At 45.7% G+C, this 25,549-nt stretch overlaps 1 protein-coding gene across 1 annotated transcript in view; it reads left to right on the top strand.

Annotated features, from left to right (window-relative positions):
* Window positions 1-2,012: 2,012 nt before the first annotated feature.
* The window catches only part of ZC3HAV1 (zinc finger CCCH-type containing, antiviral 1), a 55,073-nt gene continuing 31,536 nt past the window's right edge, over window positions 2,013-25,549 (top strand). Inside the window, exons 1-3 of the mRNA XM_070423999.1 lie at window positions 2,013-2,656; window positions 23,115-23,250; window positions 24,372-24,621. Coding sequence (XP_070280100.1) covers window positions 2,349-2,656; window positions 23,115-23,250; window positions 24,372-24,621 — 694 coding nt within the window. The 5' untranslated portion in view covers window positions 2,013-2,348. The remainder of the gene's footprint in view (window positions 2,657-23,114; window positions 23,251-24,371; window positions 24,622-25,549) is intronic.

Here is a 25,549-nt window from a genome sequence, read left to right as displayed (position 1 = left end):
GGCCCACATAACAGACTTTTCCACATTCTAGACTGGTCAATTAAGATTCTATTCCTGGGAGATGGTGAAACTGCAGTTAAAACACAGGCGTGTTTTTTTCATGTCTTCCCAAACACAAGCTCTGTTATACCCAGATTTCAGGATCCCCAAGAAACCACACCAGGGAGCCAGCCGTGTCCGATGCAAAAGCATAAGAGTCTTTATTCAAGCCCGGGCTTGGCTCCCCCAGCCTCCTTACCGACGCAGCGGCGAGACGAGAGAGAGCCCGAGCTTTGTGGGTAGAGGGGTTTTATAGGGGGGGTTGGAGTAAGGGGAGGAGAGAGGACTGTGGGCCCTGACAATTGGCAAGGCGCAAGTCGGTGTCTTGTTACACAGGATGTGGTCGTATCTATGGCGCGCACTTCCCTTGATTATCATTGGTTAGTTTAAAGAAATCCTAGGTGTTGCTAACAGAGGTTTGGGCTTCCGGGAAGAAGCTCCTTGCTGAACACATGGCTGCTGCCCAAAATGGAGGATTCGGGGCAAGATGAAGGGCGTAGCCCTCGCCCTTTCAGCTCCTTCAGAGCAGGGACTATTTCTTAAACTTCCCGAGTGACTAATGTAAGGGCTACCTACATACAATATACTATACTATGTTGAATTGAATTGGTTAAAAGCCCTTTCCTGGGAACCTGTCAGACCACAGTTAAGGCCAAGTGGATCAAAGGCAACTATAGAATAGCCAGAGGGAACAAAAAGTCAAATGATCCTGGGTGGGCCCCATGTTTGGCTGGTGTTCATACCAAAGTCCTCTATTCCTGAGAGACATAGTTCATGTACTACAAATTCCTAAACTGAGGAGAATTCACAGTGATCATTTTGTAGAATTTCCAATTTGACAACTGAATTCTAACATTCTAAAAAGAGGTTTATTTCTGATCTGATCTGAGACCCATTTATTTCACTTGGAGTGTTGGGGGAAGGGGGGCACACACACTTTTCTCCTCTCCCAACTTGGGTCCAGTGCTTGGGGGCCTGCAGATGAACTGACAATAGGTGAACAGGAGAAAAGACAAGATTTATTTACACATGGGTAGGGGTGGGAGCGCCCAGTGATTGAAAAGTCCTGGAGTAGCCAGAAGGTTATGTCTCTCAATTTAACAAAAGGGGGGAGGGGAGTTTAGGGCTTCAGTGGGAGAGCATAGCAGGTTCTACTGGGCTTTTTGATGCTAATAGAACGGGCAGTCTGTCTCCGCCAGGCAACTAAATCAGCAGTCAACTCCTTTCGAAGAGTTAATGGTAGCTGTATTTTCAGGAGCCTCTGCTTTAGTCAGATCGAGAGAATTCCAGATCGAGAGAATTCCAGATACAATTTCGTATCATCTTTTGTAGGTCAAATGTTTCCAATAATCTTTACACCAACTCTGGAGGTCCAAGTGCGTCCCCACAGGGGAAAAGGTCTTGTGTCCCAATGCCCAAAGAGAGAAACCTTTCTGAGATCCCGGGAATGCGTCTAAACAGGCCCCTGTGACCGCTTGCTGTGGGGAATGAGCCGATGCCCGGGGCGCCGCGGTCAGCGACTCCAGGCAGGCCAAGGACGGTCAGAAAGAGATCCTTTCAAAAGCTCAGAGATGGCAAAAAGAGAGGCAGAGGCATCGTTGCCGTTTTTCTAGGAGCGCGTGGTGGTGGGGGGAGAAAGTGCACATCGGTCCCGGCCAGGCGGTCCGCGAGCTGGGGCCTGTGGGTCGTATTTGGGGAACCTCGGGTAGCATCCGGGCTCCAGCTTGATGGCTCAAGTTTCTTCCCCAAACACAGGAGATAATAACATTCCCCTCGGAGTGGCCGAGAAGGGTGACTACCACCGGAGGCTGGGCTCCCAGCCCCGACTTGGCGCTTGCGAGGTGTGTTCTTTTCCTGGAAGGGTGGGGTGGAGACAGGAAGCCTCCAGGGGGCTCCCCACCCGCCGCACGCGCCGCCCCGGCGGGCTTATAAACAGCGCCCCGGCGCCTGCAGATCACTGTGGTTCTACTTCTTTCGGAAGAAGTCTCGCCCTGCGCGGACCGGGAACCGAGCCCTCGCCAACCTAGAACCCAGCGGGAGCCGCAGACCCCCCTGCGCAGTTGGTCGCCTTCCCACTCGGTTGCCGTCGCGGTTGATTTTAAACCTGAACACAGCGGTCGGGGTCAGTGGGACCTGCCCTCTGGACCCGGAGCCGAGTGGGAAACCGAAACCGCTGGGCTCCGCTAACAGCGGCGGGAGAGCGCGCGCCCCGCCCGAGCGCCGCCCGCGCCCGCCCCCGGGCTCCGTAAGTTTCGATTCCTCCCCGAGCCGAGTCGCGCGCCGCGGCCAGTCCAGCGCAGAGCAGCGCCATGGCGGACCCGGAGGTGTGCAGCTTCATCACCAAAATCCTGTGCGCCCACGGGGGCCGCATGGCCCTGGACGCGCTGCTCGACGAGATCGCGCTCTCCGAAGCGCAGCTCCTCGAGGTGCTGGAGGCGGCGGGGCCCAGCCGCTTCGTGGTGCTGGAGACCGGCGGCAGGGCCGGGGTCACCCGGTTCGTGGTGGCCACCACCGCAGCTCGGGTCTGCCGTCGCAAGTTCTGCCCGACGGACTGCGGAAACCTGCACCTCTGCAAGCTCAACCTGCTGGGCCGGTGCCACTATACGCACTCGGATCGGTGAGTGCGCCGCTAGGGAATGGGCGGCTCCCGGGTCCGGGGTCCCGGGTCCCGGGCTGGGGGGACTGTCGGGGCTGCTGTCCACCACGGTTGCGCCCCCGGGGCACCTCGCACCCCACAGCCTTTGCCTCCAGCCCCTCACTTCCCTGCGAAGAGCTCTTCCTCCTGCGCCTGCAGACTTTTCCTCGATGTGGCTAGCGCGATATTGCCTGGGGAAGACTACCCTTAAACTCCCTGCTCCCTTAGAATACGGTGCTTTGGGACCCGCCACGGCCTAGAGAATGTGTAGGCAGGTTTGGGAAGGAAGGAGAGCCTCCCCTCCCACGAATTTGAGTCTTTACCTCTCTGCTACCTCTGTCCCCAGGCGCGCTCCCAGAACCCCCACCGCGCCGCGCACCTGGGCCGTTTCCATTCCCCTCCTTGTCCCGCGTCTGATACCTGATGCGCGTCCGCACCATCGACTAGAGTGGTCCCATTCGCGGTTACCGATGATGTGTTGTCTCCCCGCGCTCCTTCCTGGGGGCCTCTCGGGGCCGAGCCACGGACCGCCCGCTCTTGGGGCCACTTTGAACAAGCGTGGCTTACCTCCCAGCAGCTCTTTCTGTGTCCCCGCTTGTTCTTTATTGCCTCAAGGTGTGCCCCAAGGTTTGGGTTACGCTTTTTGGCCTGTCTCCCCTCTCTCCCTAAGACAGCTCACTCGTCTGGGTTCAGCTGTCACATCCACCAGGATGGCCCCCACGTGCCCCTCGGCCTCGCGGGCCGCCCAGGCCTTCCGGCCCAATCTAGGCTCTCCGTCTCCCTGGGTCTGAGCAGCGTCTGTACCGGAATAGGGGTCAATCTCATCTTCCTTTCCCCAGGGCAGGGTATCTGACACTCCCCCCAGCCCCCTTTTCATCCTTCCCAACACCTTCCTCGCCAAGTCCCTTTATTGAATTCTCCCATCCCCTGCCTGCTTGGTCCTCCGGTCCATCTCCCTTCTGCATGAATGCCTTGTGGAATTCGGAAATGACTGTCTCTCACCATAGTCTTTCTCCCCAACTTTTCTGTCCCTAGGTAGTGCTGCCCAATTATTTTTCTTATATAGGACTTTTCACACAGTGCCCTCCTTAAAAACTTTCAGTGACAGCCTAGTGTCCAAAATGGTGGTCATCAAACTGTTGAGAAAAACTTTCGATTACTCACCTCCAATTTTATATGTGTAATAAAATATATATAAAAGACATGTTTTAAATGGATGAGGTAGTTGATATAATATTTAAAAATATTTTTGTGTGTGTTTAGGGTAAAACTAAAAAAAATTTAAAAAGTGCTTGAATGTGCTTTGTTGTTTAAAAAATATATATGAATATGTTGTGAGGTACCAATGTGCAAGTATTTTTGACTTTTAGGAAGCTGTGTGTACAGAGGGAGAGAACTAAGTCACAGCGAGGAGGAAGTCAGGAAGGAAGAAAGGACGGCAAGAGGAAGATACGAAGGGAAGGAAAGGAACATTCTAGTAATATACTGAATAACAATAGAGTAGAAAGGCTTGGTTATCTCTTTCTGTTGTGAAATTTTTTTTCACCAGCTTGTGTTGGCTTTAAGACCTAATTAAGTTTTAAATGTATATGCTTCTTTTGATTTTTTTACTATAGATATTTAAAAACTATATTGAAGTAATGAAAAGAGAATGATGAGCCCCATGTACACATCATTTTGCTTCAACAGTTTTAAAATTATAGACATTTTCATTTATTCCTTCCTCCCTATATCCATCCCCAACTCCCATTTTAAACCAAAAAGAGTTCATTTGCTTCATAAATACTATCTAAAGCAGTGATTTTCAACCTTCTTTATCTCGTGACACACTAATTACTGATATTCTTCGGCACACAAAAATTTTGTGCTGATCTGACCCCAAAAAAGGTATAATTTTAATTCATTCACATCAGACAGCTATTGTGGATATGTTACATAAATAATATATTTAGAAATTTTGTTTCAATTTCATATACACCAACTTTAGAAACATTAGTTTAGAAACTTTAGTTTTATGACTTTGAGAAACTTTAGTTTTTTGAACTTTATTTTTTGCCTGGTTTAAGACATCAAAACCATCTTAAGGTCACAAATTGGGTTGTCAACCTTTACTTTTCTATATTTTAAAATTATATATATATAAAAATATATATAATATAGGGATAATTTGGTCAGTGAAAGTTGGGATGGATCTTTTGGGGAATTCATTAAAGTTACTTTTTTTAATGAAGTGATCCATTCTGATTTCTTACATTTATTTGTCTTGTAATATTTTTTATTAACTTTTCTTTTACATCACTTTTGAATTTGAGAATTACAAATTTTTAATCCATCAATGTACATTGCATCTTCATAATAAGGACCCTTGGGAGAATTTTTTTTTTCTTTTTGCCTTGGAGCCTAAAAATATGTTTTTCTCCCAAGTATGTTTCAAAAATGTTCTCCCCATCTTAGCAACTTATAAAACCTTATCTTCTAAAACTTGAAGTGTGGGAGTCTGAGGACTTGATTCTTTGATCACTGGTTAATTACCATTCAGTTTGGTAAACTGTTCTGTTTGAGGACAGTTTGCATTTTGCTAGATTTATAAAACTGCTTCTTTGGGGCTGTTATACGTAAATGGGATCTCTCCTATTCTGTAGTTCATCTTTTCTCTTACATCGCTTTTAGCCATACATTTTAGTCAGCAACATGGCTTGCTTTATTGTTGGGTAATTATTTGTTTCGGTGCATCAGCTTGGCTATTGCTGTTTGCTTTGCTGAAATATTATGCCCACTGGTGGAGTTCTAATCCCAGTTCTGACACACAAACCATAACTAGAATTCATTGGGCAAATAACCATAAACCACACACTCTAATGAGCACTTTAGAATAGGTATCCAAGTTAGTCTTTACCATGATTTTTGAGGTAGGTATTGTAAGCCCCACTTAATGTAAGGAAACTCAGGCCTAGAGCTGTTTAGAAATTTACTGAAGTTCACATAGCAGATAACTGGCAGAGTTGGTGTTGAGCCTATATCTGCATAACTTCTTGACTAGCTGCTTGTGTGGTCAAATAGCTGTGTGAAGTGTGACCTTTCATTAATTCCAGTTATGTTTTTGCAAGCATGATTTCTGTTTAAAGCAGGTGTCTGTGTATTTTCGACCAGCTTTGTGGTTTCTGCTCATGTGCTGTTTCCTCTGTGCTCTTTCCTGTTTGTGTGCCTTTCTTTCTTCTGTGGTGAACTTTGGTTGAGCATAGGGAGGTGGAAAGAGGGTTAGTTGACTGCTTCATAAACTGAAAACAAAACAAAACGAAACATCCGCAACCACCCAAAAGAACAAAAAGTGCAAAAAATAGTATAACAAGCACCAGAGTACAGTGGGGCCTTGACTTACGAGTATCCGGACTAACGAGTTTTTCGAGATATGAGCCGTCTCTCGGCCGATTTTTTGCTTTGAGTTGTGAGCTAAAATTCGGTTACGAGCCAGCTTCAGATACCCCACTGCTAGTTGGTGCAGTGAACGTCACAGTGAACACCACACTGATTAATGGCATTTCAATTCATTGATTTGACATACGAGTAATTTGAGTTACGAGCTCCGTCACGGAACGAATTAAACTAGTAAGTCAAGGCCCCACTGTATATATATTCTGAGTATATTAATATAACAAAAGTTATATAAAAGAATAAGCTCATCTTCCAGAATCAATAAATGTTTGCATCTTTCATTTTTGCTTATCTTTTTAAAAATATATTTTTATTGATTTCAGAGAGTAAGGAAGAGAGAGAGAGAGAGAGAGAGAGAAACATCAATGATGAGAGAGAATCATTGATCAGCTGCCTCCTACACAGCCCCCACTGGGGGATCGAGCCTGCAACCTGGGCATATGCCCTGATCTGCAATCGAACCCTGACCTCCTGGTTCATGGGTCAATGCTCAATCACTGAACCACACCAGCAGGATACTTCATTAATTATAACAGCTGTGTAGTATTTCATCAAATGATTTATACCACAATTCAGTACCTGTTCTTCCAATAATGAGCACTGGGATATTTCTAATTTTTGGCTACAACAAACCATGCTGCCAAAAATATACACTTAAGATCAATTCTCTCAGCAAATTTTAGTATACATTATTATTAACTATGGTCACCATGGTGTACTGTGGGGAGCTGGAACTCAGTCCCTGGTCGGGCACCATATGTGGGGAGCTGGCACGGCCATGGCATACTCAGCCCCAGGGCGCCTTATGTGCCATGCCAGCTCAGCTTGGTTCAGTGACCCTGAGTGAGGAGGTGAAAGGATTGAGGAAAGAGACAAAAGAATGAAAGCTGGGTCTCAGTGGGACGCTGCTCCCTGATGAGGAGACAGCGCCAGCGCCCACAAGCTGTGTCTTTATTTTATAGCAGGTGCCACGAGGCAAAGTAGGGGCATGATCAAGTTGTTTACAGCATTCTCATGAGTTCCAACCTCACTCAACTACATGCACCCGATATCACAAGGCACGTGGGGCTACGTGTTCGGACCATAGGTTCAAGCTTACAACCACAGCTGTTGGCTATAATTGTGCTGGGAGGGCCCTGCCCTCCAGCTGGGACTTGCACGTGGCAATGAGAGGACCCTGTCCTTTCATTAGTCTGAGGCTTGAACCTGGCCAAAACACTGTACCCGCGCCCCATAGTGTACCTTAGATCTTTAGAACTTACTTATAACTGAAAGTTTGTACCCTTTGACCAACATCCCTCCCCACCCCCCTGACAATTCTACTCTCTTCTTAAATGATTTTGGCTTTTTTTTAGATTTCATGTTTAAGTGAGATGATGCAGTATTTGTCTTTCTGTAACTGGCTTATTTCACTTAGCATAATGTCTTTTAGGTTCATACGTGTTGTCACAAATGGCAGGATTTACTTCTTTTATGGCTGCATAATGTTCCATTGTATACATATATACCACATTTTCTTTATCCTTTCATCTGCCCATGGACACTTAGGTTGTTTTCATGTCTTGGCTACTGTGAATAATGTTGCAATGAGCATGGGAATGCAGAAATCTCTTTGTGGTAGTGATTTCATTTCCTTTAGATATATACCTAGAAGTGGGAGGGAAAGATGGAGGGGAAAAGAGAGAGAGAGAGGGAGACTTTCATGTGAGAGAGACTCATCGATTGGTTTCTTCCTGCATGAGCCCTAACTGGGGCCAGGAATAGAACCTGCAACCCAGGTACGTGCCCTTGACCGGGAATCAAACCCACCAAGACCCTCTGGTGTGTGGGCTGGCGCCCTAACCACAGAGACACATTGGCCAGGGCTGGTATTTCTTATTTTAATTATTTGAGGAACCTCCATGCTGTTTTCCACAATGGCTGTACCAGTTTACAATCCCATCACCACTCTGGTACATTTGGTATTTATTTTTCTCATTATTTTTCTACATATGTGTGTATTTCTAAGCAGTATTTAGGATTGTTTTGCCTGTTTTCAAGCCTATAAATGTCATCAATACCAGATGTATAAATTTTTGCTTTGTTTTCTCTTGTTTGTGCAGCATGATGTTTCTGAGACTCACTCCTAATATACAGAGCCCTATTTTGGTACCACCTTGAGAACTGGGCAAGATGGACTTCTGCCCTGCACCCTCTGCTCTACAGGCCCTAGTTCCAGCCCTCCTCCAGTTGTGTCCTTACTTTTTGAGGAGCCCAGGAGGCCAAGGAATGCCTCATCACCTTCTCAGCCATGCTGTAGTTCCTGGGACCCTGGAATTCCCAAGCCTATTTCTGGAGCTTGTGTGGGCTTCTTCCCCAGGTCTTCATACATGTGGAAGAAATTTGGCTGGCATGTCCATTGCCTTTGCATGATTGCATGAGCAGTGTGGCACAAGAGCCTGAGTTGGGAAGAGAAGTAGTAGGCTGGAGCTGAGAGCCTAGCTGAACTTTCTTCATTCTGTTATTTCTTACCATAGAACTCTGAGGTCTGAGAATTCTAAATTCCAACTTGGCCTTCCAAGTCATTATAAAAGTACTAGAGGCCCGGTGCACCCGGTGCACGGATTCGTGCACTGGTGGGGTCCCTTGGCCTGGCATGCACCCTCTTGCAATCCAGGACCCCTCGGGGGATGTCAAACTGCTGGTTTTGGCCCCATTCCTATAGGCCAGGCCGAGGGACCCCAGGGCCTCTAGTATGCATATAAGATCTTTGGTTAATCTCTTTCCACCTTCCCCCCTCCCCTCTTCCCTCTGAGATTCATCAGTCTGTTCCATGTGTCCATGCCTGTGCGTTGAGCATCTGCCCCCTGGTGGTCAGTGTGCGTCATAGCTACCAGTTGAATGGTTGAACAGTCGCTTAGGCTTTTATATATATATACTAGAGGCCCGGTGCACGAAATTCGTGCACTGGGGATGGGTGGGGGGTCCCTTAGCCCAGCATGTGCCCTCTTACAGTCCGGGACCCCTCCCTTGTTACTGCCCACCTGCTTGCTGTTTCCTACCACTTGGCTTGCTGCTCCTTAGTGCTGCCACGAAGGCCTTGGGTCTGCTGGGTGCCGGGCCTGCGGGTTTGTGTCTCTGATACCCCCAGCAGCCCCAGCACCAAGGTGGCGGGCCTTGGGGCTGCTGGGTACAGGCCCCCCGTTGCATGTTTGTGTCTTCTATCAGGCCCCCAGCAGCCCCAGCAGCCCCAGCACCACCTACATAACTTAAGGGAAACTTTATTTAGTCTTCTTTTAAAAGCAATCTAGTTTAAAAATGAGTTGCAGTTAAGACAGAACAAAGAACATGGTACCTAAGAGTGAGATAGACTGACAGAGGAGAGGCTGGGCACTGGTCAGGGGCTTACATGCCAACTGTTCTCCACCTGGGAAATGATGTAAAATCGGTTTCTTTAGTTTTCTGCTTAATGGTCTTCTCCAGCACTGAGGTCAGAGGAGCCGCCTTCCAGCCCCCAGGCTGCTTCTCAGTGTCGAAAATTTCGCCATAGGTCTCTGCCTAGGACAGGACCTCTGCACCCTCAGGGTGCATAAACACACAGGACTTCCATCAGGCTTCGCTGATCCCGGGCCGGGAGGCCCTCAGCTCCGCTGATCCCAGGGCCCTGACGCCTCTCGGCTCCGCTGTTCCCGGGGCCGGGAGGCCTCTCGGCTCTGCTGATCCAGGAGGCCTAGTGGCTCCACTGATCCCGTGGCCAGGAGGCCTCTCGGCTCCGCTGATCCAGGCGGCTGGGAGGCCTCTGGGCTCCGCTGATCCCCGGGCAGTGAGGCCTCTCTGCTCTGCGGCTTCAGGGCTGTTTGGCTTTGCTCTACTGCTTGGAGCCTGAGTATGCAGATTAACCGCCATCTTTTAGCTTTTATAATTGAAACATTGTATCTTTTGGAGCTGTTGCTTCAGGAGCTCAGAGCCCAGCAGCTGCAGGCGGGAACCTTGGTTTCCTCTATTGCTGGAGCAACCAAGCATCCTGTTCTCAGCTGCCTGGCTGCCTGCCGCCATCTTGGCTGACAGTTAATTTGCATATACTCACTGATTAGCCAATGAAAAGGGTAGCGGTCGTACGCTAATTACCATGTTTCTCTTTTATTAGTGTAGATAGATGTTAAGAAAGGAAGATAGAACATGTTTTATTGAACCATTTCTTAGCTTGATTAATTAGTTTTAAGTATTGAGACACTTGGTGCATGGACCTCTATTTTATTTTGCCCCAGTCCCACAGATTTTAGGAGAGTGACTGCTCTAGTTCATTCAGATGTATAGCTTTCTTTTGTATGAATGTACACAATTTGCATATCAATTTTCATATTATTAAAGTGTAGATTTTTTTTTAATTGTTTTATTGCTTAAAGTGTTACAAAAAGTATTACATATGTCCCGTCCCCCCCCCCGTCCCTCCCCCCCCCCCCCCCCCCCCGCCGTTGACAATCCCCTGGCCACCCCTACCCCCAAAGTGTAGATTGTTTTCAATTTTTTGCTATAACAAACCGTGATGCGTTGGACATTTTGATATATCTTTCCTTGTGCACACATGCAAGAGTTCCCTAGGTATCTAGTAGTGAATATCCAAACTTAACCTTTTTAAAAAATGTTTTTATTGATTTTTAGAGGGACAGAAAGGAAGAGACACAGCCCCCACTGGAGATCGAGCCCACAACCCAGTCATGTGCCCTGACCAGCAATCCAACCAGCAACCTCTTTGTGCATGGGTTGACGCTCAACCACTGACCCTCACTGGCCTGGCTGTTTCCATTGATTTTAGAGAGAGGAAGGGAGAGGGAGAGACAGAGAGAGACATCCATGTGAGAGAAACATGGATTGATTGGTTGCCTCCTGCATACTTCCCAAGCATGGATAGAACCTGCAACCAGAATCGAGCCCACGACCCTTCGGTGCATAAGAGAATGCCCATCCGACTGAGCCACACTGGCCAGGGCTGTATACCAAGTTTCATCCCTGCAGAAGAATATGAGGGTCCCTTCCTTCATTTCCTTGCCAATTGATATCATCAGCCTTTTAAAATTTGTTCTAAAACCAGGAATGTGAAATGTACCTCATTGTGGTTTTAATTATTATTTTTTTTTAAAAATATTTTTATTAATTTCAGAGAGAAAGGGAGAGGGAGAGATAGAAACATCAGTGATGAGAGAGAATCATTGATCAGCTGCCTCCTGCACACCTCCTACTGGGCATGTGCCCTTGACTGGAATCGAACCCAGGACCCTTCAGCCCGTAGGCCGACGCTCTATCTACTGAGCCAAACCTGCTAGGTCTGGTTTTAATTCTTCCTATATTCTGGCTTGTAGCTCTTTTAAGTCACATTGCTTGTCTTACTTGGTGTCTACTTCTTAGTAGTTGCTTATTTGCTTTTTTTTGTCATCTTAGTTCTCTGTCTGTAATAGACTTTATTATTATTATTTTTATTTCTTATCATTGCAAACTGTATATAGTTCGGTGGCAATAAGCATACTCATGCTGTTGTGCAACCCTCACTACCGCCTAGTTCCAGAACATTGTCATCTCCCCACAAGAAGCCATGCCCATGAGCAGTCACTCCTCTTCCTCTCCCCAGCCCATGGTCACCTCGGACCTACTGTCTTTGCAGATTTGCCTATTCGGGATGTTTCCTCTAAATGGAATCATACGAGATCTGTTGCATCGTGTCTGGCTTCTTTCACTTCGGTTTGCCTTTTACTTTTGTATGTCACATGTCATTTGTGTGGGTGTATTTACCCAGGAGGTGTCTTCCTGGGAGTTCCTTCTGTTGCTCATTGTGCTCTGTCCGTGCAGTCATGTTGTTAGGCCGATGGCCTTGGGGACCTGCTATTTTCTGTGACATCAAGGCACAGATGTGCGTACCCTGTAAGAATCGTTTGGAAATTTTCTTTTATTTTTTATGTTTTTGGTACGAGAACATTTATTTGTTAAATCACAGAGGCAGAAGAAGTAGTTTCTACAAGAAATGGGCTTAGGCCCGGCCGATGTGGCTCAGTGGTTGAGCGTTGACTCATGACCCATGATTCATGAGCGTGGACACATCGAACCAGTTCCATTCCCTGTCAGGGCACATGCCCAGGTGTCAGGCTTGATCCCCAGTAGGGGGTGTGCAGGAGGAAGCAGATCTTTCCATCTCTCTATCCCTCTCCCTTCTCTCTCAAAAAAAATCAATAAAAACATATTTATAAAAGAAGAAAGAAATGGATTTAGGAAGCAAGTAGGAGGTAAAGGAATGGCCCTTGGAGCTTGGGAGTGAGGAAGCTAATGGTAACCTGCCTGGGGCAGGGAGGGGGAGGGGGAGGGGGCGGGGTGGGGGAAGGGGAAGGGAAAAGGAAAGGGAAAGGGAAAGGCATGGGCTGGCTCCCAGGAGGGAGTGCTCATTTGGAAATTTTTCTCTTTATAGATTCTCTGAGTTTATTTTAATTTGATCCAATTTGACTATCATTCTCTGCAGCTTTCTGTAGACAGTAAGAAACCACGACCTTATAAATGATACTGAATCATGATAAAATCCAAAATAGTGATAAATAGGCATCTGATAACAATATTTTCTACTTTAAAAAAATAATTCTTTATTGTTGAAAGTATTACATATGTCCTCTTTTCCCCTCATTGTCCTTTCCCAGCCTGCCCTTGCCCCCCAGCCTCCACCCCCTCCCCCATTGTCTGTGTCCATTGGTTATACTTATATGCATACAAGCTCTTTGGTTGATCTTTTATCCCCTCTCCCCCCAATATTTTCTACTTTTAAACAGAATATAGAGATGGCAAAAATAAATATTTACAATAAGTTTAGATTTGTTTTCCTTCTATAAAAGGTTTCTAAAATGCTTACTGTTTCTGACCACATTTACTTCCAAACATGTGTCTGTTGTGACCTTTCCCTGTAGGCTACTTTGGAATTGGCAAGGCCCCAAGATGGGGTGGGAAAGGAGTAAAAGAATCCAGAAAGACCAAGGATATCAGGCCCAGTGAGAAATCAGTTTCACCAAGTTGGAGCAGGGGAGCTGAACTAGGATTGGAAGGAGAGAGTAGAGACCTATTTTATGATCTTTTAACACTCCCCTACTGAGAAGAGACTCAATATATTTCAGACCAACTCAGAGCATCAGGTTAAGAGACGTCATCTAGAGAGAAGTAGTTTCTGAACAGTTTTGATTCCTTGCCCGTCAATAGAGGAAATTTTGATTGTGTACACCTATCCTATATAATAATAGAGGAATATGCAAATTGTCCGGGACGCTGTAACATGACCGCTCAGCAGGAGGCATGCACAGCAGGAGCGGGTGGGCGGGGACTTCCATCACTAGGAGGGCTTCCGCGCCCAGCCCAGGGCAGCTCCCAGCGGAGGTGGCCCCCACGTGGCCTGGCCCAGAGGCCGCCCGACCCAGGGGTGGCCCCCGGCGGAGGCAGCACCCGGCAGAAGCGCGTGCAGGCCTGCCCAGCGCTAACGTGACACTGCCTGCATGCATCCCTGCCCAGCGCTGACATGATGCTTCCTGCGTGTGTCTCTGACCTGGTACGTGGCACTGCCTGCATGCGTCCCTGCCCAGCGCTGATGTGATGCTTCCTGCATGCGTCTCTGGCCTGGTACGTGGCACTGCCTGCATGCATCCCTGCCCAGCGCTGACGTGATGCTTCCTGCATGCGTCTCTGGCCTGGTACATGGCACTGCCTGCATGCATCCCTGCCCAGCGCTGACGTGATGCTTCCTGCGTGTGTCTCTGACCTGGTACGTGGCACTGCCTGCATGCGTCCCTGACCTGGGACATGGCACAGCCTGCGTGCGTCCCCGCCCAGCACTGAGGTGAAGCTGCCTGCGTGCATCCCCACCCAGTGCTGACATGACGCTGCCTGCCTGTGTCCCTGACCTGGGACGTGGAGCTGCCTGCGTGTGTCCCCGCCCAGTTTATTAATAAATTTGTATATTATTTTCATATACATTTTACTAATTTTTTTCATCTCTGACACTTCTATTATAGAGAAAGGGCAAATAGCAATATTAAAATATTTCCTCTAATTAATTCCCTTTTAATGTGCATGAATTTTGTGCACTGAGCAACTATTTATGTATATATTTATTTAATAATGTAATGTATATGTCTTTTTTTTTTAATCCTCACCCTGAGGACATGCCTAGAGAGAGGAAGGGGGAGAGAGAGAGAGAGAGAGACATTGGTTGGTTACCTTCCCTATGTGTCCTTACCTGCAACTGAACATTGTGGTGCACAGGACAATACTCAACCAACTGAGCCACTTCAGTCGGGCATAACTCTTAATTTGTATATTAAACATTTGATACATTTTTACCTTTTAATAAAACTTTAAAATCAACCTTATTGAGGTATGATTTACATACAGTAAAACGTACCACTTAAAGGTACAGTTGAAGAGCCTTGACAAGGGGATACACTCATGTAACCACCATGGTCAAGATAAAGAATATTTCTTTCAGTCCTAAAGGCTCTCTTGTGCCCCTTCTAAATGAACCAGTTAATTGCCTCTCCCCTCAACCCAGGCAATGATTTTTTCACTCTTTTAGAAAATAAATGAGAGTTGCAACACTCCCCTCCTCCCCCCAGTGCTGATGGATCAATCTTGGGTGGACCCCAGTGTTGGAGCAGTACTTCTGGAACATTGCTGTATATCTGGATCACCTGGCGGGGGGTGGGGTGAGCTTATTAAAATGCAGCTCCCCAAGTCACACATCAGAACTTCTGGTTCAGAAGGAGCTGGTTGGGCCGGGAATCTGAATCTGCGTTTTAACTTCACCCTGAGGATTCCTTTGCAGAGGCTCAGGGATCACACTTTCAGAACCAGGATGTGAGGATCACTTCCTGGTAGAGTGAGAGGCAGGTTTTATGTGTGTGTTCTTTGCGGTGGGTCGGGGGAGTGTAAAAGAGAAACGGGTTCTTTAGTGCAGAGTGAATGAAGATGAAGAAAGTACTGTTTTCTCCGAGGTTAGGTGACATATTCCTTGCTTCTCTATGGTACTGTTGTAGTGTACCCCGTGAATCACACAAGGACGCCTCAAGAAGTTGAATTAAGGAGCCACATTTATTTCAAAGCCGGCGACTACATGGGGGCAAATGCTCTCCAAAACTCGTAGTGCCTGAGTGAGGGCAGTAGCCATCTTATAAAGGCAAAAACCACATCTTGCTAGACGTTGGAATGTGGAATTATCTTGCGAAAGCAGTTTTACAGAAGCAGAATTGAGCAAAGTTAATAATCCTTAAAGGTTATCTATAGTTTCAGCTCCTGGAGCCACTGAGTCACCAGAAAGTATTCCTGGAGCCACTGAGTTAAGGGAAGCAATTTTGTGGTTCTGGTCCTCGGACACAGGAGAATAGCCTTTGTGATGTGGGCTGGCAACATAATGGGGTGATTTATGTGAGTTTCTAGGTCTCAATCTGGAAACTGAGGTAACTACCCTATTGTTTAAGCAGGTGTGTACAGAAGCCAGAATAGCAGGGTTAAAATTCAAACAGCAGTCTTTACCGAGATGAATGTTACTATGCTTCATTGCTTCAGTACAATTGACTGGCGGTACAGGAAATGAGGACATTCCGGTCACCCCATCAAGAATATTTCTTGAGCACATACTTTGTGTCGCCGACAGTAGACTATTCTGAAGCTTCTGCCCCTTCCTTTCTCACTAAAAGATAATCAAATACGGTTAAGCGAGTTAATACTTCTCTCTATTTTAATATTCTTAACTTCCCAGGGGATCCATGTTGGAAGCTTGGCAGAGGGAGAGAGGGCGTATACGATGAGAGCAGCCTTGTCTGACCTGCTTCGTCTGATCAAGATTTTGGCAACACTGCCACCACCTCCTACTCTACTCTTGCCACTCCCTACACTTTTTCTCCATCCTGATATGGATAGCACCCAAACTTTGCTGCCCATTGGAATCACTTGCAAAATCTTTAAAAATTACTGATGCCTGACTCCTACCCCCTAGACATTCTGATTCAATGTCTGACATGGGTATTGGGATTTTGTAAAAATCCTCACCTGAGCATATGTATGTTGACTTTGAGAGAGAGGAAGGGCAAGAGAGAGGGAGACATAGATTTGTTGTTCCACTTACTCATGCAGTCACTGGTTGATTCTTGTATGTGCCCAGACGGAGGAGACACTCCGCAGCCGCTCACCTGGACGATGCTCTAATCAACTGAGCCACCGGGTCAGGACTAGGGTTTGTTTCATGGATAACATATTATTCTTTAGACCGGTGTTCTCTAGATTTTCCCTCTCACATACCCTTTTTCACCTGGCTTATATTATGGTGAGCTAGTTCCTGTTTTCTGTGCAAATTAAGTACCTCTTTGTTTTTACCAACCCCCCACCAGGTGTCGAGAAGCTGAGAGGGTGAGGGAGAGACGGGAAGGAGTATTTTGATACAAATGACTGTAAAAAACACTAGACTCTCCCTTGGTTACTATCTTTCCCCCGTTGGTCCGTTGTGGAGCCCAGAGCTGCTGCTGTGTTTACCGACTTGTGAAATGGAAGAGACCCGTTCAGGAACCCAACCCACAGTCTAATCGGACCATTGCAGCCCTGGTTCTCAGCCCCGGGGCCCCACTTCCCGTGGAGCTAAATCGGTCTCTGAGGGTGTGGCCCAGGTTGAGGTATTTCCCAACACTCCTGGCAACCTAAGAAACGCTCAAACCTGTAGAAAATCTGTATGAGTTTAGCTGAGCCAAACTGACGACAAGGGAAGCAAAATCTCAACGGATTGAGAAAATGCTCTGCAAAATGGCAGTTTTGCATCTTTTGACATTACAATCAAAGGAGGAAGTGCACGGGGGTTGCCGGAAATCCACTGGTGGTAGATTGGGAAGGCACGAGAAAGCAGAGCGGGGAAAATCTCTAGAATTGGATAAAAAGTAAAAGGAATAGATACATTTTTTACAGAGGTGGGTGCAGGATAGGTAACGGTTAATTAACATAATAATAAGGAAGATTTGTGGTCTTTGCTCTGGTGTGATTGTGCTTAGAGTGGTGGGGGAAGGGAAATTATTTTGATATTCCAAAGAAATGTTACGGTAAATGCAAAAAACAAAAACCCGCAGACTCATTAAGGTAAACATTGACCTTTGTTAGGGAAAAATACTGGCCTAGGACGTGACTACCACCACGAACTGTTTTAGTTAAAAAGTTACAATTGCAGACTACCCTATGTGGCTACTTTTGGTCTGAGTTTGTAAGGCTGCACGTAGGCCTCCCCTGAGCTTGTCAGGTTTAGTATGTGGCGCCTTTTTCGTCCAGGGATGACACCAGTCCGAGGGTGGGGGAGGATGTATTTGCCAGGGTTAAAAGAACATTTTGTTTTGTGGTTGGAAGAGCAAAGTGAGGTCATTTGCGTTTAAGCGTTTGGCCTGAGATTTCCTGAAAGAAACAGTTCTGCCTCTTTCAAGGCCTCCTCTGCTGTTTTTAAAGGCTATCTTTTATCCCACCTCTTGCTGCGTGAAGTTTATCTGCAAACAATTGTTTTTCCCTGGGCAGTTCACCATGGTTTGTAGGCAAGCTCTTTACTGTGCTAGGAGGTGGGGAGTCCTGTGGCTGCAAACCAACCTTGCGGGGGACCCCATTGTCCTTTGTTGGAGAAGGTTGAAAGGTTCAGAGTGGGCCGGGGTCACGCACCTATGACATGAGGCTATAGTGTATCAAAACGTTTTTATTTCAGGCGTCTGGGTGCAGACTGGGCTGAGTCCGATAAAGGGGAGTCAGCAGAGAGTGTAAGAAGGGGGGAGACTTTTATCAGCTGTTGCTGGCTGCAAGCAGTTTGGTGGTTGGCTGACATAAGGGTCTGGTCCTTCGTTCCTCCCACCGCCAGGCGTCTTCTGGTTTATCTGAACTATGCGGTGCTCAAGGCTGCAAGTTTGTGCAAGATATCCGCTAAGCACAATAAGTTTTCCTCTGCCCCGTTTTATTCTCTTTAACCCTTTCAAAGGTAATTTTGAACCTGGTACTTAATTGGACCAGCAGCCTCAGCACCACCTGGTAGCTTGTTAAAAATGCAAATTCCCTGCCCTAGCTGGTTTGGCTCGATGGATAGAGCGTCGGCCTGCAGACTGAAGGGTCCCAGGTTCGATTCCGGTCAAGGGCACATGCCCGGGTTGCGGGCTCGATCCCCAGTGGGGGGGTGTGCAGGAGGCAGCCAATCAGTGATTCTTTCTCACCATTGATGTTTCTAACTCTCTCTCCCTCTTCCTTCCTCTCTAAAATCAATAAAAATATATTTTAAAAAAATGCAAATTCCCATTCCCATCCCCCAGACCTACTGATCAGAAACTGGAGGTGGGGCCCAGCAATCTGTGTTCTTACAAAGCCCCTAGAGCAGTGGTTCTCAACCTTCCTAATGCGGCGACCCTTTAATACAGTTCCTCATGTTGTGGTGACCCCCAACCATAAAATTATTTTCGTTGCTACTTCATAACTGTAATTTTACTACTGTTAGGAATCGTAATGTAAATATCTGATATGCAGGATGTATTTTCATTGTTACACATTGAACATAATTAAAGCATAGTGATTAATCACAAAAACAATATGTAATTATATATGTGTTTTCCGATGGTCTTAGGCGACCCCTGTGAAAGGGTCGTTCGACCCCCAAAGGGGTCGCGACCCACAGGTTGAGAACCGCTGCCCTAGAGATTCTGATGCAGGTAAAAGTTTGAGACTCACGCAGTAGGTCTGGGATGGGGCCTGAGGATTTGCATTTCTGACAACCTCCCAGGTGATGCCTGTCCGGGGACCTCTCTTTGAGAACCACTGCCTTAGAGAACCCCAAGAAGCCATGGGAGAGTCTCACACTATTTCTTGGCTTAAGCCTACTAGCCAATACGAGGGACCTGGAGCTGGGACAAAACGATCAGAAGAAAGTGCAAAGGAAGCTTCTGCCACCTTAAAACCTGAGCATGGAGGCATCAACCTGCTACACCCTCTCAATGGTTTACACCCTCGGTCTGCAAACTGCGGCTCGAGAGCCACATGTGGCTCTTTGGCCCGTTGAGTGTGTGGCTCTTCCTAAGCCTTAGGAGTACCCTAATTAAGTTAATAACAGTGTACCTACCTATATAGTTTAAGTTTTAAAAATTTGGCTCTCAAAAGAAATTTCAATTGTTGTACTGTTGATACTTGGCTCTGTTGACTAATGAGTTTGCCGACCACTGGTTTATAGGCATCCTCTCTCCTTGGACTCTGCTCTCAGTTTTCCATTTAGTACAGGGGCTTAAGTAATCCAGAATGGTGCTTTTTTCCCTTCTTTTTTCCTTTCTGACTTGGAAAAGTTTCAGATGTCTATTTTTGTTTGTCCAGATTAGGTTTTGGTTTGTGTTTTGAGGTCTGGGTATTTGAGTCATCTTTGAATTCTCATTTTACCCAGCCTTAGTTTCCCAAAGTAAACAGTATACTGTTACCTTAGGATTATTGTGACAAATAAATTAAATAACAAAGTTCCTGTCACTTAGTGAATATGTGATAAATGTTAGTTTCTGTACTTCTGGTCTTACCCCCAAATAGGTGAGCACAATCCCACCCCCATCCTGTGGCTGATCAATATGCTGAAATTAGGGCAAAGATAGAGAAGTCAGGGAATGTGGGGAAACTGAGCAGGGTTTCCGAGGGAGTGGGGTGGCGGGTGGGGGCTGCAGGTCAGAAACCAAGGCTAGACATAGATGTTGCAGACTGAGGCTGGGTTCAAGGTGCGTATCCTGGAATCTCGAGGAGCGAGCGGTTTGCCCGAGGATGGAGAAGGGAAAGGAGAAGTGAAACTGGATGGGCAGCGTGTGTTGGGTGGGCTCTTCCTCAGGCAGGAGTGTCCTGGCTGGGCTTGGAAAAGCCTGGAACGAAGGCTTCCAGGCAGAGGAGCCCTCATTAGGCCGCCTGGCTGCCTGTAGTATTTAGAGGAAATGCTGACTCCAGGGACCTTGGAAGTGCCCCACTCCTCCGTTAGGACATGACAGACACCTAGTTGTGACCAAAGCTGTGTCTCTCTGGGACCTGGAGAGGGCTGGGTCCTCGTCTATGACCCTTTCTAGGTGGCAGGAGAGGTGCCATAGTCTTGGCTCTGTGTTCGGGATGTCTGGATTGGAGCTAAAGGGAAAAAGATTCTTAATTCCCTCTGATAAACACTTGTTACTTATCTCCCAGGCAGAGGGCAGAACCTGTCTAGCTAGTGGTGGGGTGTTTCAATGAGGTTCTTTTCAGCTCCATATCAAGAGGATCATTAATGGCAACGGCCAGTGGAGTGAGATGCCCTATGAGGTAATGAGGCTCACACACATCCTAAAGCTGTGATGGAGGGGCTTTCTGTTCTGGGCTGGAGGCTGGGCCCTTCCTGCTGTAGATTCTCTTCAGATCACCCCCTCCCATGGGGCTTGAGGGAGTGATAAGGTGGAGTCTTCGCCCAGCTGCTGAGGGCTCTGGGTGGTGAGGGTTGCTGGGGAGCAGTTATCTGAAACCACAGAACCCAAAGCAAGCAGAAAGCTGAGGTCAGCCTTATCTAGAAGTGCCAGAAATGGCTGAAAGCCAGGGCCACCTGGTGGAGAAAGCGGCGAGGGCCGCCTGAGAAAATGGCTGGGATAGAGGCAGTGCCAGAGCCTGGCTAGCTGCCCTTGACTTCTCTGAGAAGCAGGGTGCGTGGGAGGGCTGCAGGGTTGTAAGGGGGCTGGAGGTTACCGATTCTGTGATTTTTCTCATGAAGGCTCCACCGCTAGATCTGAAGGCAATTCCAGAGAATTTCAGAAATGCCTTACACACAGGCGGCAGCAGAGAATGAGTGACTTTCAAAGATGAATTCTTAGAGAATAACTTTTACCTTAGATGTTTACATTTAAAAACAAATGATCAATTTCAGCAAGATCATTTTGCAAAGTCATTGGCATTTCTTTTTTCATAGTAATAATGAACTAAAAAAATAGTGGCAACAGATAAATGTTTACTATTTGGGAAACGAAGGAGAACTGTTAAAGATTTTAATTCTCAATAAGGAAAATAGAACAAGGCAAATAAATGGAGATATTTATTAAGTGCAAATTAAAAATATAAGTGTAATTCATACCTATTTGAAATAGCAAAATAATAAAACTCAATGTTAATGTGCTTGTGGGGAAATAATCACACTCACATATTGGTATGTTTTCTGGAGAGCAGTAGATCAAAATGAAAAACAAGCTGCCAAGAAAATAATTGTGTCCTTTGGGGAATACTCCCAAAGGAATAATCCCAGGAAAATAACAGACAGGAAGAGAGGTTATTTGTATAAAGGTAATTGTAGTCACACTATTTATATAGTGAAAATCTGGCCATAACCTAACCACCTGATAATTTGATAATGGTTGTGCAAAATAGAAAATAGAACATCCCATCATATATATTTTTTATTGATTGATTTTGAGAGAGACCAAAACATCAATTTGTTACTCCACTTATTTATGCATTCATTGGTTGCTTACTCTTTTTTAAAAATATATTTCTTTATTGCTTTCAGAGAGGAAGGAAGAGGGAGAGAGATAGAAACATCAATGATGAGAGAGAGTTATTGATGCCTCCTGCATGCCCCCCACTGGGGATGGAGCCCACAACCCAGGCATGTGCCCTTGGCCGGAATCGAACCTGGGACCCTTCAGTCCACAGGCCAGCACTCTATCCACTGAGCCAAACTGGCTAGGGCTGGTTGCTTCTTTTATGTATCCTGACTGGGGATCGAACCTGAAACCTTGGCGTATCAGAACGACACTCAAACCAACTGAGCAACCCCCCCAGGGCAATATCCCATCATATTAATAACTATTAAAATCATAAATCTGAGAACTTTTGTGATGCATTAGGTAGCATATGTAGATTAAAAAGTGGAATGAGTTTGTTACGTAGACATTGCTAACTGTCAAATTCTTGTTTGTCCGATGAAACTCAGTGTTCTCAGGGCTTCTCAGTGATCTAAGTCAGTGCATCTTGGACTTCAATGTGATTTCATCATTTGGAGATATTGTTGGAAGATGGATTTTGATTCAGTAGGACTAGGGTAGGGCCTGAGATTCTAAATTTCTGACAAGCTCCCAGGTGCTACTGGTTCTCCTACCACACTTTGAATAGCCAAGATCTAAATCTTTGCCACTTAGTATGGTGGCCACTAGTTATATGTGGCTATTCCAATTTAAATTAATTAAAATAAAGTAAATAGAAAATGCAGTTCCTAAGTCTCACTAGGTCTATTTTAAATGCTCAGTAGCCATGTAGGGCTTACATCTTGGAAAGCTTGGATGAGAGAGCAATCTCATTGTCAGAGAAAATTCTATTCAGGATAGTGCTGACCTACATAATCAAAGACTTAAAGTGAAGGGGGTTTTTATCTCTTTCTGTAGACTTCTTTGAATTCTACCATTAAGAGCTCGTTACATTCCTTTATAGTCACAAATTATACACGTATACATTGATATATAAGATGAAGAAGAAATAAAGCAATGAACACTTTTGTGTAATTAAAATCTTGGATAAATGGAATTCAGTTTTCTCCCTGACTCTAGTCAGTCCATAAATGTGTTATTCTCATTATTCTTTGTCTCTCGTTGAGCAATCATTTCTAATAAATTGGTTTCAGTTTTTTTTAAAAATATATTTTTAAAAATTGATTTTAGAGAGAGAGGAAGGGAGCTAGAGAGAGATAGAAACATCATGAGCGAGAAACATTCATTGGCTGCCCTCAAAACGTGCCCTGACTGAGGGTTGAATTATGCCCTGACTGGGAATTATACGGGCAACCCTTTGGTGCATGGGAGGATGCTCCAACCAACTGAGCCATTCTGGGCCATCAATTTATATTTTTAAAGTGCAATTTCTAAGCAGGACCAACCTGTACTAGTTATCAAAGGATGTGGGTCTTGATTTCCAATGACTGAAAGTTCCCTGGATGATTTTTAAAAATTTTTGTGAATTGGAAATACTGACAGTTGTCATTTTTTCCCCCCAGACATTTGTGCAAATATTCTCACGATGTTCTCTCAGAAGCGAACTTTATAGTCCTGAAACGTCATCAGATCTCTGGACTGAACAAAGAAGAATTAGCAGTGCTTCTCGTCCAAAGTGACCCTTTTTTTATGCCTGAGGTAAGTTATGATTCCTTGGTTTAAAAAGCAGGAAGAATATATAATTGGCAGTGTTGTATCATGGATGTGTTGGATGGAGTAAGACCAGGAAGGAACTCAGCACCAGGGCTCTCACGGGGCAACACCAACAGATGGCTTTTGTTGAATGACCTAAGAGATTCCAGCAATTTTACTTCCTGCTTGAAGGTTTATAAGAATTGGAGTCTGGAATGTCTCCTCTGCTAGGCTGCTAGGGAGTCTGGTGTGAGCAAGTGTGATCTGAAAATGCAGTAGTAGGACTAATTGAATGCTCGCTCGCTTTATTTATTTATTTATTTTTGGTTTTTTAAAATATATTTTTATTGATTTCAGAGAGGAAGGGGGAGAGAGAGAGAGACATAAATATCAATGATGAGAGAGAATTATTGATTGGCTGCCTCCTGCACACCCCACACTGAGGGTCGAGCCCACAACCTGGGCATGTGCCCTAACTGGGAATCACACTGTGACCTCCTGGTTCATAGTTGACGCTCTACCACTGAGCCACGCCAGCCGGGCGTCTGCAGACTTTTAAACTAGCGTCCTCCAATCCTGCATCAGATGGCCTGGCCTCAGGCATAATAACGTTTCTTCTGCCCTCCTTTCAGTAGGAACTACATCTCTGTAGAGCTAGATATACCTACGTCCATAGCCATACAAAATTATCTTCTTTGGTTGATCTTTTGAGAAGCTTTGCCACATTCTGTCTGGTAGAGACTTGATTCTGCATTTTCAACAGTTGCAAGTAAGACCCGCCTGTCTTCTTAATGAATTGATATCTACAGGTGGGCCTTCCTCCTGGAGGTGCCCTCATAGTGTAGGGCTCACCTTGGGTCCTGTTTGGTCCTATCTGTAGCTCACCATTTTACTCTGATTCTTCCAAAGGATTATCAAATTCATATTTCTTTTAGTGAGTCCGCAGGTTCCTTCTGCCCCAAAGTCATGATCAATTGAATATAAGTCATTAAAGACGGTGGCATACGCATGCATTGTCCCCTTTGGTATATGCTTCTGAAATTTCTGTGTAGTCAAACTTGCCTTAATGAATGTGTAGCAGACACAGGAAGGATTTTTGTCTCTGACTCTCATTCTCTCCTCTGTAGATATGCAAAAGCTATAAGGGAGAAGGTCGAAAGCAGATTTGTGGCCATCAGCCCATGTGCGAAAGACTCCACATCTGTGAACACTTCACCCGAGGGAACTGTGGTTTTACCAACTGCCTCCGGTCTCATAACCTCATGGACAGGAAGGTGCTGGAGATGATGAGGGAGCACGGACTGAGCCGGGAAGTGGTGCAGAACATCCAGGACATCTGCAACAACAAGCACAACCGGAGAAGGCCCGGGATGAGAGGTGAACCCTGTCTACTTGTAAAAATATATATGTTTTTATTGATTTTCAGTGAGAGAAGAAGGGAGAGAGAGAGAAACATCAATGTGAGAATCTAACATTGATCGTGCCTCCTGGGGATTGAGCCACAGTTTTCATGGTGCATGTGATGACGCTTAACAGACTGAGCCACATCAGCTAGGAATATACTTTCTACCTTTTTTTTTTTTTTTACCTTTTAATGGAATAAAGAGAAATCACAAGGAAAGAAAAATCACCTACAATCACTCTACCTCACCACGTAAAACCCTCTTCATTTTCCCTTTGAGACCTTGTCCACATTCATACACAACTTTTACATAATCACGGGGGTGGGCAAAAGTCGACTTACTTACAGCTGTTTGTATGGAAAATGATACAGTAATTAAAAACCAATCAGGTTTTAAAAAATGTTTATCATTTTCTTTTCTTTTTTTATACATTTGTGTTTGTTTTTTTTTAAATATATTTTTATTGATTTCAGAGAGGAAGGAAGAGGGAGAGAGAGATAGAAACATCCGTGATGAGAGAGAATCATGGTGGATCGGCTGCCTCCTGCAAGTCCCCCACTGGGGATCAAGCCCACAACCCGGGCATGTGCCCTTGACCGAAATCGAACCTGGGACCTTTCAGTTCGCAGGCCGACGCTCTATCCACTGAGCCAAACTGGCTAGGGCTGTTTATTATTTTTCTAAAAGCTACTTGATAAAGCTTTTTTTAAAAAAATAAAAAATATATATATTTTTTAGATTAACCAGTTGTTTACATTTTGTCACAATTGTTTCATCGCTTTCTATCTCTGTCCATATATATGCTCACACATATAACATTTTTGTGTTTAAAACATTTGAGGTATGCTGTCATCAGGAGACTCCACATCTAAATATCTGAGCATGTACCTCCTCAAGGCAAG

This window comes from Myotis yumanensis, unplaced genomic scaffold, assembly GCF_028538775.1.
Source record: "Myotis yumanensis isolate MYYU_CA2020_CCGP unplaced genomic scaffold, mMyoYum1.0.hap1 SCAF_9, whole genome shotgun sequence".
Taxonomy (NCBI): domain Eukaryota; kingdom Metazoa; phylum Chordata; class Mammalia; order Chiroptera; family Vespertilionidae; genus Myotis; species Myotis yumanensis.
The sequence above is the reverse complement of the archived record's forward strand: the minus strand, read 5'-3'. Positions and strand labels throughout refer to the sequence as shown.